We start from the raw sequence: 16,010 nt of genomic DNA on the forward strand, positions 1-16,010 counted from the left end.
TCCTAGACTCTTAACAGATTAAGGCACTCTCATTCCTTCCCATTATGTAACACTAGGTTGCACTAACAGCAGTAGCTTTAGAGGAGTGGAGTAACAGTCCAGCATCCTACACTGATTATTCCAGGGATCAGAGGTCAAATCCAGTCAGGAAAGTTAGCTAGAGTTGAAAAAAAATCAGAGTGTAAGATATCAAAAAGAGAATTTACAATGTGAAGCTTGTTCTTATGGAGAATTAATAATAGAGAATTATGAAGTATTTTGCATCAGTCTTCACATATAGCATACAAGCAACGTTCTGGAAATGCTTTAAGTCATGAATTGGAAGGGCAGAACTTGGGACAATTGGAATCACTCTGATAGAGATGCTGAGGAAATTGTTGGAATTGGGAACCAACAAGATCATGTGTCCCAGGGTCTTAAAGGAAATGGTTAATGAGGTAGTTGGTGTAAATAAAAATAAAGATGGATGCTGGGAAGTCTGAAATAAAAACAAGAATTGCTGGAAGAATTCAGGTCAGGCAGCATTTGTGGAAAGAGAAACAGAATGTTTCAGGTTGAAGGTCCGTTGTCGGAACAGAGAGGAAACGTTGCAATGGTCATAAAAATGTTGGAGCACTGTACTCAAAACTGAGATTAAAACACTGGCACTTCTCTGTTCATGATTTTCTGTAGGAACTGCGAAGATGCATTGACTTCAGTAGACTGCGAGCAGCTCTACCATTTTGTGTACTCGGCACACAGGCCCGTTGCTGTGGCCGCTGGAGAATTCCTGCATAGGAAGTAAGTATGGATCTTCTCAATGAGCCCGATGAGGGGCCAGAACATCTCATTCTGTTTTCGCATTGGTCATTCATAGGAGAGGAGAGGCCACGGAGAAAGAAGTGATCATGGGAACCAGAGGTTCCAAGCCAACAGGAACAGATGAGGCAATGTAATTCCCAGCTTGCTTCAACTCCTAGTACACAGTGGACCCTGTTCTACCATTCCAGTTCTAACCTCTTTCTCCCTTGAGTTCAAGAATCCATGAATTCCAATTCCTGATTTTTAGAAGAATGAGGGGCCATTTCATTGAAACTTATCAAATGTTGAAAGGCCTAGATAGAGTGGATGTTGGGAGGATATTTCCTTTTGTTAGAGAGTTTAGGACCAGAGGGTACTGTCTCAGAATTAGAGGGATGTTCATTGAGAACAGAGATGAGGAAGAATTTCTTTAACCGGAGTATTGTGAATCTGTGGAATTTATTGCCAGAAACAGCTGTGGAGGCCAAGTCATTGGGTATATTTAAAAATGCAGTTGTTAGATTATTGATTAGTAAGGGCATCAAAGGTTACCGGGAGAAGGCAGGAGAATGGGGTTGAGAGGGATAATTAATCAGCCGTGATGGAATGGAGGAGCAGACTCGATAATTCTGCTCCTATGTCTTATGGTCTTATGAGTGCATTTAATGAAATTAATTTATTTAAAGAAACAGCGCATTAACAGGTCCTTCGAGTCCAATGGGCCGGTGCCACCTGGTTATACCCATGTGACCGATTAACTTACTAAGCCACATGTATTTGGGATATGGGAGAAATCTGGAACACCCTGCAGTATCTTTGCGTCCTCATTGGCCACAGGAGTAGCACCAGCTGATTGGAGGGTTTCAAATACTATTCCTTTGTTCAAGAAAGGGAGTGGGGATAGCCCTGGGAATTTTAGACCAGTGAATCGTACTTTAGTGGTGGGCAAGTTATTAGAGAAAGCTCTTAGAGACAGGATTGATTAGGGATAGTCAGCATGGCTTAGTGAGGGACAGATCATGCTTCATGAGCTTGACTGAATTCTTTGAGGATGTGGCAAAGTACTCCGATGAAAGCAGAGCAGTGGATGTGATGTATATGGATTTTAGTAAAGCATTTGATTAGTTTTCCCATGGTGGTCTTACTCAGAAAGTCTGTAGGCATGGGATCCAGGGAAACTTGGTTGGGTAGATTCAGAATTGGCTTGCCCCTGGATTCTGTCTGGAGATCAGTGACAGGGGTGTTCCACAGGGATCTGTTCTGGGACACCTACTCTTTATGATGTTTATAAATAACTTGGATAAAGAAGTGCAAGGGTGGTTTAGTAAGTTTGCAGATGACATGAAGGCTGGTGGGATTGAGTCAGGTTGTCGTAGGACGCAACAGGATATTGACAGGATGCACAGTGAGCAGAGAAGTGGCAGATGGAGTTCAACCTGGAGGCTATGAAATGATTCACATTGAAAGGTCAAATTTGAAGGCAGAATACAGGGTTAATGGCAGGATTCTTGGCGGGGGGAGGAATAGAGGGATCTTCGGGTCCATGTCAATAGATCCCTCAAAGATGCTGTGCAGGTTGATAGGGTGGTTAGGAAGGTGTATGGTATGTTGGTCTTCAGTATTTCAGGGATTGATTTCAAGTGTCGTGAGTTACTGTTGCAGCTCTATAAAACCCTGGTTAGACCACACTTGGAACGTTGTGCTCAGTTCTGGTCACTCCAGTAAGGGAAGGATGTAGTAGTTTGACCAGGATGTTGCCTGGATTAGACAGCATGTCTTATGATAGGCTGAGTGCACTAAGGCCTTCCTCTTCAGAGTGAAAGAAAACGAGAGGTGTACAAGATGATGAGAGGCAGTGCTAGAGTGGAACAGCCAGAGACTTTTGTCCCACGATGGAAATGGCTAATACCCGGGGCATAATTTTAAGGTGATTGGAGGAAAGTATAGCGAGGAGTTCAGAGTTAAGTTCTCTGCACTGAGAGTTGTGGGTGTGTGAAATGCCCTGCCAGGGATGGTGGCAGAGGCAGATATTAAGGACATTTAGGAAACCCTTTGATGGATAATAGAAAAATGGAGGGCTATGTAGATCTATGTAAGATCTTAGAAAAGGTTAAGAGTTTGGCATGATGTTGTGGGCTGCAGGACCCTGAACTGTGGTTTAGTGTTCAATGTTCTAAAGCCCACGTGGTTCCAGGGAGAACACAGATAGTGGTGACATTGAACCTCCGGTCACTGCTATGGAATGATGGTACGCAAATCACTACGCTACCATGCTGCTTTGACAATCCTATAAATGTTGCTTTTTTGACAAAGAAACCTGAGACCCTCTAATCATAGGAAATGTTTGTTTTTCAGGTTGTTTTGCAGTCAGGATTCTGAATTTCAAGATGAATTGACTGAGAGAAAGGAGAGTGGCGCCTGTAACATCAGCCACTTAAAGACTCTGGTGAACTTCTATCTGGAGAGTGAGGTGGGATTAACATTTGGCCGTATTATAGGATTAAGTATCATACTGGGGAAAGGATTGAGAGTCACGTCTACTGAAGTGTGAGTTGTGTTGATTGCGATGCCATCTCTACCTACAGAACGGAACTGGAATTAGAATTGGTGTATTGTTATACCATGTCCGAAACGCAGTGAAAAGCTTATCTTGTATTCTGCTCATACAGATGACATGAATACACAGCACACGGGTAGGACAAGGTAAAACAATAACAATGCTGAGTAAAATATAACAGTCGCAGAGCAAGTGCAGTTCAGGTAAACAATAAGGTGCAACATCATAATGAGATCGTGAGGTCAGGAGTCTATCGAGGGAACCTTTCAATTGTCTTATAATAGTGGGGTAGAAGAGTTCTTGAGCCAAGTGGTGCATGTTTTCAGGCTTTTGTACCTTCTGCCCAGTGGAAGAGGGGAGAAAAGAGAAGTGGGACCTTTGATTCTGTTGGCTGCTTTACTGAGGCACTGTAAATGAGTGGGATTTAAAGAATTGATAGATAGTGCTGTATAACACACGCCTACAAAATTCTTGGTACATGCCATCTTGGACAGGTGTGCCGTAGATTCGTCTTATGGGGTCCTGCTTTAAGGACAAGGTCTCAGTTTGAAGATCACACCCGTAAACTCCTTGTTACCATGTATTCCCTTCAGGGGTACACCCATTCAGCCTACCTCGTCGACAGCCTCTGGGATCACTCAGCGTTCCTACTGAAGGACTGGGAGTCCATGACGGCGATACTGTTGAAAGATGGCAGTGTGGGAGAGAAAGGTGAGGAAGTTGTGTAAGGGCCAGTTCTCAGGTCATTGCGGTCGTTCCGAAAGCATTGTTACTCTTGAGGTTCTGCTGTCTTCCAGGTTTCTCTAACCTACAGAAGAAGGGGCTGGTGGAGATCATGCTGAGCTCGATCCGGCAGGCGGCAGATGGCCTCCCTCCTGGTGGCAGGTGCTTGGGAAAGAAGGTTAGTCTCTTCAGAACCCGAATAGAATTATCATCACTGACGCATACCGTGACGTTTATTGTTTTGTGGTAGCACTACAGTGTAAGACATAAAAGAATGACTGTGAATTGCAATATAAAAAAATAAATAGTACCGAAGATGAATAGTGACCATGGGTCATGGACTGTTCAGAAATCTGATGGTAGAGGAGAAGCTGTTTCTGAAACATGGAGTGTGGGTGTTCAGGCTCCTGTACCTCCTCTCTGATAGGAGTAACGAGCAGAGGGCTGGTCTCGGCTGGTGAAGGTTCCTAATGGTGGATGGTGGATGCTGCCTTCCTTTTGAAATGTATAGGTGGTGGAGATGGAGCTGGCTGAGTCTCCAGCCTCTGTGCTTTGGAGCCTCTATACCATGTGGTTATGCAAGCAGTCAGAATTCTCTTCACGGTACATCTGTAGAAATTTGCAACAGTCTTTGGTGACAAACCAAATCTCCTGGAACTCCTAATGAAGTAGAGCCCCCACTGTGATTGCATTAATATGTTTGGCCCAAGGTGGATACAGGTTTTCCCCGCTATCCAAAGGTAGAGAGTTCCTTTGAAACCAGTCGTAAGCCGAAATGTCGTAAAGCGAAGAAGCAATTTCCATTAATTTATATGGGAAAAATTCTTGAGAGTTCCCAGACCCAAAAAATAACCTCCCAAATCATACCAAATAGTCCATAAAACCTAAAATAACACTAACATATAGTAAAAGCTGGAAAGATATGATAAAGACACAGCTATATAAAGTAGAAATATTGTATGTATGGCGTAGTTTCACTTATCAAAATAGGGAAGACAGAGAGCCAAAATCGATTTGGAGAAAAAAAAATCACCACGTACACGCATGCGAGGCACAACTGCCTGCACAAGGCTTCACGGTCATGGTAGTCTTTCCCAGGGTAAACACACGTATAAAGAGGGTGTCTTTTTTTCGTAAAAGCGAAAATCCTCTTTGATTATCGAAAACAGGCACTAATGTAGGTCTTTCGTAACAGCGAGCTATCGTAAAGCGAACGTTCGAAAAATGGGGGCCACCTGTAGTCCAAGATGTTGAAGCCCAGGAATCTGTGGGGCCAAAAGGTCTCTCTATTCCGTGAGAAGTTGTTCCTACACATATTTTAAGTAACTGCTTCCTAATCTTGCAACAATGTTCCCTAATTTGAGGCTCTCCCAGTAGTGGAAATAATCTCAGTATCTACTGTGTCAAGTTCCTGTAGATTTCTACCTCTTTCAATAACATCACCTTCCTAAACGCTAATGAATACTGATACATCTTTTTTAGATCTTCATCATAAAACAACTTCCTCATCCTAAGAATTAGCCTGGTGATCAGTTTAGTTCAGTTTAGCACTGTGTCTTTCGTTGACTGAAGGTTACAGAGCCAGTCCTCACTCCCCGATCAAAATCGCACCAAATAGCAATAAAAAAAAGAAACATAAAACATAAACCGTCATAAGCAACACACACAAAATACTTGATGAACTCAGCAGACCAGGCAACAGTTATGGAAAGGAGTAAACAGTCGACGTTTCAGGAAACGCACACAAAATGCTGGTGGAACGTAGCAAGACAGGCAGCATCTATAGGGAGAAGTACAGTCGACGTTTCGGGCCGAGACCCTTCGTCAGGACCCTTGAATTTCCAGCATCTGCAGATTTCCTCGTGTTGATGTTTCAGGAAGGTAGGCAGAGTGGGTGGCGTGGCTCTGCTGGTAAAGAATGGCATCAAATTACTGGATGTGACAGAGGATCAGAAGATGTTGAATCCTTGCGGGTTGAGCTAAGAAACTGCAAGGATAAAAAGACCCTGGTGGCAGTTATATGCAGGCCTCCAAACAGTAGCTAGGATGTGGATTACAGAATACAACGGGGAATAGAAAAAGGCAAGTCAAAAGGACAATGTTATGATAGTCATGGCAGATTTTAACATGCAAGTAGATTGGGAAAATCAAGTTCATAATGGATCTGAAAAGAGTGAATTTGTTGAATGCCTCTGAGATGGATTTTTAGAACAGTTTGTCATTGAGCCTACCAGGGGATCAGCTAAACCGGTTTTGGTGTTATTTAATGAACTGGAGGCGATTAGCGAGCATAAGGTAAAGGAACCCTTAGGAGGCAGTGATTACAATATGATTGAGTTCAACTTGAAATTTGATAGGCAGAAAGTAAAGTCTGATGCAGCAGTATTTCAGTGGAGTAAAGGAAATTACAGTGGTATGAGAGAGGAGTTGGCCAAAGTAAATTGGAAGGAAATGTTGGTAAGGCTGACAACAGAGCAACAATGACTTGAGTTCCTGGGGAAAATGAAGAAGGTGCAGGATAGATGTATTCCAAAAACAAAGATATACTCTGAAGGCAAACTAGTACAACCGTGGCTGACAAGCAAAGTCAAATCTAATGTAAAAGCAAAAGAGAGTGCATACAACAGAGCAAAAATTAATGAGAAGACAGAGGATTGGGAAACTTTTATAAACCTACAGAAAGCACAAAAAAATCATTGGGAAGGAAAAGATGAAATATTAAAGCAAACTAGCAAACAATATCAAGGTGGATAAAAAAAAAGCTTTTTCAAGTAAATAAAAAATAAAAGACAGCTGAGAGTGGATATAGGAATGCTAGAAAATGAGGCTGGAGAAATAATAACGGGGACAAGGAGATGGCAGATGAACTAAATGAGTATTGTGCATCAGTCTTCACTGTGGAAAACACTAGCAGTGTGCCAGATGTTGAAGGGTGTGAGGGAAGAGAAGTGAGTGCAGTTACTATTACAAGGGAGAAGGCGCTCAAAAAGCTGAAAGACCCAAGGTTACATAAGTCATCTGGACCAGGTGAACTGCACCCTCGGGTTCTGAAAGAGGTAGCGGTAGAGATTGTGGAGGTATTAATAATGATCTTTCAAAAATAATTAGACTCTGGCATGATTCCGGAGAACAGGAAAATTGCAAATGTCACTTTACTCTTTAAGAAAGGAGGAAGGCAACAGAAAGGAAATTATAGACCAGTTTGCCTGACCCCAGTGACTGGGAAGATGATGGAGTCAGTTGTTAAGTATGAGGTTATGGAGTACTTGGTGATGCAGGACAATATACGACAAAGTCAGCATGGTTTCCTTAAGGGAAAATCTTGCTTGACGAACCTGTTGGAATTCTTTGAGGAGATTATAAGTAGGATAGATAAGGGGATGCAGTGGATGTTGTATATTTGGATTTTCAGAAGGCCTTTGACAAGGTTACAAGTTAACAGCCCATGGTATTACAGGAAGGTTACTGGCAAGATTAGAGCATTGGCTGATTGGTAGGAGGCAGTGAGTGGGAATAAAAGGATCCTTTTCTGGTTGGCTGCCAGTGACTAGTGGTGTTCCGCAGGGGTTGGTGTTAGGGCCGCTTATTTTTATGCTGTATATCAATGATGGCTTTGTTGTAGATGAAATGAAGATTGGTGGAGAAGCACATGGTGTTGAGGAAACAGGAAGGCTGCAGAAGGACAGACATTAGGAGAATGGGCAAGAAAGTGGCAAATTAAATACAATGTTGGAAAATGCATGGTCATGCACTTTGGCAAATCTGAGATGCAAAGGGACTTGGGAATCCTTGTGCAGATTCCCTAAGCGTTAACTTGCAGGATTAGTTGGTGGTGAAGAAGGCAAATATAATCATTTCAAGAGGTCCAGATTATAAGAGCAGGGATGTGATGCTGAGACTTTATAAAGCACTGGTGAGGTCTCCCCTTGAGTATTGTGAACAGTTTTGGTCTCCTTATCTGAGAAAAGATCTTCTGGCATTGGGCAAGGTTCAGAGGAGGTTCACAAGGACGATTCCGGGAATGAAAGGGTTATCATATGAGGAACTTTTGGTGGCTCTGGGTCTGTACTCACTGGAATTTAGAAGGATGAGGGGGAATCTCATTGAAACTTTTCGAATGTTGAAAGGTCTAGATAGAGTAGATGTGGAGAGGACGTTTCCCAAGGTGGGAGAGTCTAGGACTGGAAGACATAACCTCAGGATAGAGGGGCATTCATAAACAGAGATGCAGAGAAATCTCTTTAGCCAGAGGGTGGTGAATTTGTGGAATTTGTTACCACAGGGAACAGTGGAGGCCAGGTCGTTGGGTGTATTTAAAGCAGAGATGTATAGGTTCTTGATTGGCCATGGCATCAGAGTTTACGGGCAGAAGGTGGAGAGTGGGGCTGAGAAGGGGGAAGAAAGGATCAGCCATGATTGAATGGTCGAGCAGACCGGATGGGCCAAATGTGCGAAATTTGCTGCTATGTCTTAAGGTCTATGGTCTTATGGAAACCCTTCATCAGCGTCCTGATGAAGCTTCAGCCCAAAATGTCGACTATTTACTGTTTACCATAGACGCTGCCTGGCCTGCTGAGTTCCTCCAGCATTTTGTGTGTTTTGCTTTGGATTTTCAGCATCTGCAGATTTTCTCGTGTTTGTATCTCATCATAACATGAACTACAGAGTCCAATCCACAAACCACATTGGGTAAACCTTGCCCAAGGCCCAAGACTCTGACACCATCCTCTGACAGCACCGAGTGAGAGGCAGAGAGAGAGAGATGGTGATTTTTATAAATGACCTGGATGAGGAAGTGGAGGGATGGGTTAGTAAGTTTGCTGATGACACAAAGGTTGGGGGTGTTGTGGATAGTGTGGAGGACTGACAGAGGTTACAGCGGGACATTGATAGGATGCAAAACTGTGCTGAGAAGTGGCAGATAGAGTTTAACCCAGATAAGTGTGAAGTGGTTCATTTTGGTAGGTCAAATATGATGGCAAAATACAGTATTAATGGTAAGACTCTGTGCCCCCAATCCAGGCAAAATCCTTGTAAATCTCCCTTGCACCCTTTCTATGGTTTCCACATCCTTCCTGTAGTGAGGTGACCAGAACTGAGCACAGTACTCCAAGTGGGGTCTGACCAGGGTCCTATATAGCTGCAACATTACCTCTTGGCTCTTAAATTCAATCCCACGATTGACGAAGACCAATGCACAGTATGCCTTCTTAACCACAGAGTCAACCTGCGTAGCAGCTTTGAGAATCCTACGGACTTGGACCCCTAGATCCCTCTGATCCTCCACACTGCCAAGAGTGGAAAGTGTGTGGATTGCACTGCCATGAGTGGTGATAGAGTTAGATATATTAGGGACCCTTAAGTGACTCTTAGATAGGCACATCGATGAAAGAATAGTGGAGGGAAATGCTAGGTTGATCTTGGAATAGGTATAATGGTTGGCACAATATCATGGACTGAAGGGCTGAACTGTTCTATGTTCTATTCAAATCAATTCAATTCATGTTTAATTGTCATTCAACCATATTTGAATACAGGCAATCAAGACAGTGCTACTCTGGGGCCAAGGTGCAAAACACAGACCCATCAGTCACACACAGCACAAAGCATGCACAAGGCAGCAAGCACATGTAAGATACAGTACCATTAAAAAACAGCTTGTTGTCTGCTGAGCGAACACCAGGGGGCAGCACAGACCCCAGCCTGGATGCCGCATCACAGCGCCCCCCGGTGGAGCACACCAGATCCGACGGCTCTCTCCTCGTGACTGTGAACAGGCATACTCCACGCATCTGTATTCTTTCTCTGTTTAGACAACTCCTGCTACAATGATAATTAATGAGGATCTGTTGTCTACTTTAGGTTCAGATGGTAAAGGAGAGGAAGTCCCAGACGGACGATCGAGCAAAGCTCACGGAACATTTCATTGTGGCACTTCCACAGCTGCTGGCTAAGGTTTGTGTGGAGGCCGCACCTCATTTCCACACAGAGGGCAGTGTGTATATGACATGAGATAGGCAGTGCTTGAGTCAGACACAACAGCATCATTTAAGAATGGGTACATGGAAGGGCGGAGCTTAAGGGAATATGGGGTCGAATGCAGGAATTAGGGACTAACTGTGTGGGTGCCATGATCAGCATAGATTGGATAGGCTGAATGGCCTGTGTCTGTGCTGTGACTCTATTTTGGTTCAGAGGGCAGACTGGCCCCTAGCCTGCTGAGTCTATGCCAATTGTCGAGGTCAGAGGGCATGCAGCCAGTTATTTCTTCATAGGCCCAGAGCCTTAGTCATAGTGTTATACAACATGGGAACAGGGCCTTCGTTCATGCTGACCAAAGTGTCTATCTAAGCTGGTTTCATTTGTCACATTTGTCCCATATCCCTCTAAACAATAGGGACTGGGGGGAAAGGTATTGTCTAGGACCAGAGGGCAAGACCTCCAAATAGAAGTATGTCTCTTTAGAACAGAGATGAGGAGAAATTCCTTTAGCCAGAGTGTGGTGAATCTGTAGAAATCCCTGCCACAGGTGGCTGGGAAGGCCAAGTCATTATCTTTAAAGCGGAGGTTGATTGGTTCTTGATTAGTAAGGGCATCAAAGGTTACAGGGTGCAGGCAGGAGAATGGGGTCAGGAGGGATAATAGATCAGCCATGATGAAATGGCCTAATTCTGCTCCTATGTCGTATAGTCAAATGTGGCTGTTGTATCAGCCTCAGCCACTTTCTCTGGCAACTCATTCCATATATGAACCTCTGCACGAGCAAGTTACCCTTCAGGCTCCTTTCAAATCTTTCTCTTCTCATCTTAAACCTTTGCCTGCTTGTTCTTGTTTCCCTGTCCCTAGGAGAAAGGGTTGCGGACAGTCACCTTACCTGTGCCCTCAGGATCTTATGCACCTCTATAAGGTTGCCCCTACATTCCAAGGAATGAAGTTCTAGCCTGCCCACCCTTTCCCTATACCTCCTGCCTCTGAGGCCTGTCAGAGTACCCAAGAGAAGAAACAACGCTTGACCCTAGTGTCTTCAGAACGTGGGGAGTGGGGCAGTGGAAACCAAACTGTGTGATAGAGATGGACGAATCTATGAGACTGATTGATTAGTATCTATGAGAATCTTTGAGATCTATGAGGCTGTTGGAGCCTGTTGCAACCTAGAATCTGATTTTGTGTACGTTAATTTTGCAGTATTCAGCTGACGGGGAGAAAGCAATTAAGCTCAACCTTCTACAAATACCCCAGTATTTTGATCTGGAGGTCTACAGTACAGTGCAAATGGAAAAGGTGAGCCCACTGCGTTATTCAAGCCACACCGCACGGAAACAGGGTATTTTCTCCCACCAAATCTGCATCCACCAGCAACCTCCCCCAAGGGGGAAGCAGATTCGCAGATTCATTAACTGACACTGATTATGAGTAAGCTCGTTAACTATTTATTTACAATTCAAATGGTGAAACACTCAACCAAACATCTAAGTCAAACAGGTACTTATCTAAGTCCCCAAAGTTACCAGACCACGACACTAAATATTTAATGACTCTTCAAGCTACACTTGGTTGCAAATTCTTAACTAAACTGAGCGGCCGAATCGGCAGGACAAAACAGACATTAAATATACAGACGGTGGCAAGTACTGATCTCGAGTGTGTACATGGGCATTCTGCACTAAAGCATATCCTCCACTGTTTACCGCCTCCATGAAACACATCTACTTGGTCCACAGCGACCTCAGACATGGTTACTGCGTACTGGACTTAAGCACCATCGGCGCCAGAATTGAGCAGAGGAGCTGCCGTGCTCCTTACACAGGCCAGTCCCCGCCTCCCACTGTGGAGTGACTTTCCATGAGCAGGCAAGTTAAGACACTTTAGTCCAACACAACCCCACACTAATCTACTGCTTTACAAGGCCATCGAGTCATTCACCACTGAAGTAGGCCCTTCAGCCCACTACGTCCACACCAACTTTCACCCATCCATTTTCATTCACGAACCCCATTTTAATCTCTCTATATTCCCTTCAATTTCCCCTAAATTCTGCCAATCACAGGGCAGTTTATAGTGGCCAATTAACCTACTCAAGAGAACACCCACAGTGTCGCAAGGAGAACGTGCAAACTCCATATAGGTGACACCGGAGGTCAGGAATGAATCATCTGGGAGAACCATATCTTCTTCATTAACAAAAATGCTCAACAGTGGATGTATTTCTTGAGGCAAGTGGTAAAATTCCATCTCCCCAGAACATACTGGTGCAATTCTACACTGCCAACATAGAGAGCATCCTCACATCAGCCAGTACTGTCTGGCTTAGCGCAGCATCCTCGAACTCCAGCGAACCATCAGGCAGCACTTCTGCTGGCTGTTTCACTTACTTGCCACTGAAGAACAATAAAATTGTCAAAGCAATGAAGATTTATCTAGGAGCATCGAGGAGACGTGGACACTAGAAGTCAAGTTTAGAACACAGAACATAGCAGAGCACAGTACAGCCCTTTGGCCCACAATCTCGTGGCAACCTTTCGCCCTACTCCAAGATCAGCCTAATGCATAGCCCTACTTTTCTCTTTTGCCCATGTTCCTATTTAAGAGCCTCTAAAATGTCCCTAATGTATCTGCTTGGGTGGCAGTTTGGAGATTTGTCTCTACTAAAGGAGGTTACGGCACTCCTTCCCTCTGGTAGCCTGCAGGTCACCCTTGGACAAGGTGTAGCACCTGCTTAGCCCCCCAATCAGAGTCCTGTAAAGCCACGGGAGCAGGTGGTGAATGGTTGCATGAGCAGCTGGTGCATATCACAAGTCCTGGTTTTGCGACCACTGACACCAGGCAGACAATCTCTGAAGAGTATTGATAATGGCTGGGGTCACCCGTCTTGTAAAGACACTGCCCAGAAGAAGGCAATGGCAAACCACTTCTGTAGAAAAATTTGCCGAGAACAACCATGGTCAAAGACCGTGGTTGCTGACGTCGTATGACACGACACATAATGGTGATGATGAATGTATCTGCCTCTACCAGCCATCCCTAGTAGCCATTCCACGCACCTACCACTCTGTGTGTGTGTAAAAAAAATAAACTGCTCCTGACATCGCACCCCCCCATACTTCCCTCTAATCACTTTAGAATTATGCTCTCTCATACATAATAGCCATTGCCTCCCTGGGGAAAAGTTGCTGGCTAACTATCCACTCAATCTATGCCTCTTATCAACTTACACACCTCTATCAAGTTGCCTCTCGTCCTCCTTCACTGCAACAAGAAAAGCCCTAGTTTACTCAATCTGTCCTCATAAGACATGCTCTCCAATCCAGGCAGCATCCTGGGAGTTAATTTACAGATTCAGGAACAGTTTACATTTCTATCAGTACTCTCACCCTGTTGGCCATTTGCCAGTATTGGGAAGCTGGGGTTTCGATGACAGAAATTTTCCAGAAACTGACAGAGAGTAAGAATTTACACAATATTGCACATTATGGAATAATTTATGTCTCGATAATAGCAGGTGCTATTCAGCTTATCATTACTGTGGCAAATTGCTTCCAGTAAAGATTGCGCCACTGAATGCGTGCAGCAGCTCACTGGTAGTTAAAAAGATAAGATATCTAACTAAAAACATCACCGATATCACCTTTTCTGAGGTAAGTTATGTTAGGTTGTGAAATTGGATCACTGTTGCTGTCGAGAGGAGAGGCTGGGGCAGAGGAAATTTGATGCCCGTACATCTGGCCCGGATGCGAGGTTGGATCGTTTTGGGCACCGAGCTGATTTGAAGAGCTTGGGAGCGGCTTTGGGCTGGGTGGTGAAATCAGTCGCTGGGCGGCATGGTCTAGGCCCCAAGCCCTTCACAGCGGCCGGGTCCTCGTGCGAAGTAGGATATCGCTGTTCAGACAATCTAAACGCCGGCTCAGATGGGAGGCAAGAGCCGTTTTCGCTCGCTTTCCGTGATGTTCACTCTTCTCTCCAGGGGATTGGAGTCTTTTGCTCGTCTGCTTTTTGGTCAATTTAAACGCCTGTCCAGATGGACTGAAAAGGCAAGGTGCCAGGATCTGAGGTGAGAACCGATTTCACCTGCTCTCCATGATGGTCACTCCTCTTTCCATGGCGCTGAGGCTATGAAGACTGCCCTGGCTGCCGTGCTCCGTGCCCACTAATATGATGAACTGATAAGTGAGGCTTTGGGCCTACTCCAGGCTGCTCTGGGATTCAGATCTGAGGATTCAGTTTGGCTTGGAATGCTGTTGTTTGCTTCGATTGTTTGCGTGATTTGCATTTTTTTCTTTCTCTTGCACATTGTATGTTGGAGATCTTTTTTTTCCTTTAATTGGGTTCTTTCAGGTTCCATGCTTTGTAGCTACCTGTAAGCAAACAGATATCAAGGTTGTATAATTTATACATTCTTTGATAATAAATGTACTTTGAATCTTTGGAAAATTAATCTAGATCAAGGAAATATGGGTGTTTGGTTTTGGAATTCCATTGCTCTTCTCACGGTGTTTTCTTCGTTTTTGGAATTGGCAGCATTTGGGTACCCTGCTGAAGCAGATAAAGGAGATAGTGGAACAGGAGACAGGCTCTGAAGTTCTGGAGTTCTGTTCGAAGGCGTACCTCTTCCTTAGCAAGGAGGAGCTGGCTGCTCACGAACAAGTAGAACAAGCAAAGAGTCAGTTATTCGACCAGCTTGTGGGGAAGTTCAACCGGCTGCTGAAAGACTTTCTTCACAAGGTGAGATCTTTATATTTTTTCTCCTTTTAATTAAGGAATTGTTTGCATTTATATATCACCTAGTGAAACAAATTTTTCAATGAAGCCAAACTTGGAAATGGGGTAGAGTGCGACATACTGTATCTGATTCTGTGATGATGCTCACTTTCCAGGGCCCGAGAAGCTTATTGCTAAACTTGGCCTTCTAGCACAGCTGCAAGACCTTTCTGAAGGTCAGAGTTATTGGTGATAGAATTAAAATTTGATTCTTCGTTCAGCTTTTTTTTTGTTAAGAACATCCCCAGTCCTTAATGTTAAGTTGCAAGCAGCAATCAGTTTGAAGTTGGAGGCACATTTTTGCAGGGCCACGAGACTTGTCTCCATTAGCTGAAGGCTAGACAGTGGGGTTACGTTGCTTAGCAGGTCAAACCTGGTTACAAGTAGGGATGTTTGTGTACATGGTGTCATGCATCACAGCATTCATTGTGAATGTTTGGGATCTCTTTTGCCAGAGGCTTTTAAGACCATCTGTGCAAGTTACTTTGCCCCAGCAAAGGTATCTAGAAAACATCACATGCAGATGATGTTATCTAGTAGAAACTAGTATTGGAATGATGGGAAATTGTCAGGAATGTCAAGGAGAATAACAGAGAGATGGGTTACAAAAGGAGGATCTAGGACTTATTCCACAACCTTTGTTTTCTGCGATGGATGACTCATTCGTCTGCAACTCATTGGTATGTTTTTCCAGTTTGTAAGAACTGTATCTCTGTTTGTGAATCCTTTGTATTTTGTAATTTGCATATCTTTTATAAATTGGGAATTCTCTGTGATTGTTAATCGTGTGTTATGAATTATTTGTCTGAATTTAAAATAAACTGTGTTTGAACTACTTCATTAGTTGGAAGTATCTCCTCCTTATTAGAGCAGGAAGGGCACACCACTGAAGCAAAGGGTACTGGCTCCTCAGCATCGCCACCGAGGCTAGACAGGGAAGTAAACTAGTCCTTAAGGAGTAGGGAGATATAGTATAACCTTCCTATAATGAGTGTACCCATTGATATCTACTATATATTGGATGGGGTTTAAAATCTTCGTTTGAGTTTAGGGCTTTGCAGACAGGAACCCAATACCATCATAAAACTTGTACTTCTTGGTATTGAGATGTTCTTGCATGGGTCTCTAACAGCTTTTCAAAGATTCTATAAAAGATTTGTTAGGTTAGGTCAGATTAGTTTCTCATCATATACAA

At 43.9% G+C, this 16,010-nt stretch overlaps 1 protein-coding gene across 3 annotated transcripts in view; it reads left to right on the forward strand.

Annotated features, from left to right (window-relative positions):
• The window catches only part of LOC140727018 (cohesin subunit SA-2), a 141,857-nt gene that overhangs the window by 79,380 nt on the left and 46,467 nt on the right, over window positions 1-16,010 (forward strand). For all 3 annotated transcript variants that reach the window (XM_073044174.1, XM_073044172.1, XM_073044175.1), the window contains 7 exons: window positions 673-780; window positions 3,136-3,250; window positions 3,931-4,048; window positions 4,135-4,238; window positions 9,923-10,015; window positions 11,246-11,341; window positions 14,576-14,779. In XM_073044174.1, the coding sequence (XP_072900275.1) occupies window positions 673-780; window positions 3,136-3,250; window positions 3,931-4,048; window positions 4,135-4,238; window positions 9,923-10,015; window positions 11,246-11,341; window positions 14,576-14,779 (838 nt within the window). The remainder of the gene's footprint in view (window positions 1-672; window positions 781-3,135; window positions 3,251-3,930; window positions 4,049-4,134; window positions 4,239-9,922; window positions 10,016-11,245; window positions 11,342-14,575; window positions 14,780-16,010) is intronic.

The sequence above is a fragment of the Hemitrygon akajei genome, chromosome 4 (assembly GCF_048418815.1).
Source record: "Hemitrygon akajei chromosome 4, sHemAka1.3, whole genome shotgun sequence".
Lineage (NCBI taxonomy): Eukaryota > Metazoa > Chordata > Chondrichthyes > Myliobatiformes > Dasyatidae > Hemitrygon > Hemitrygon akajei.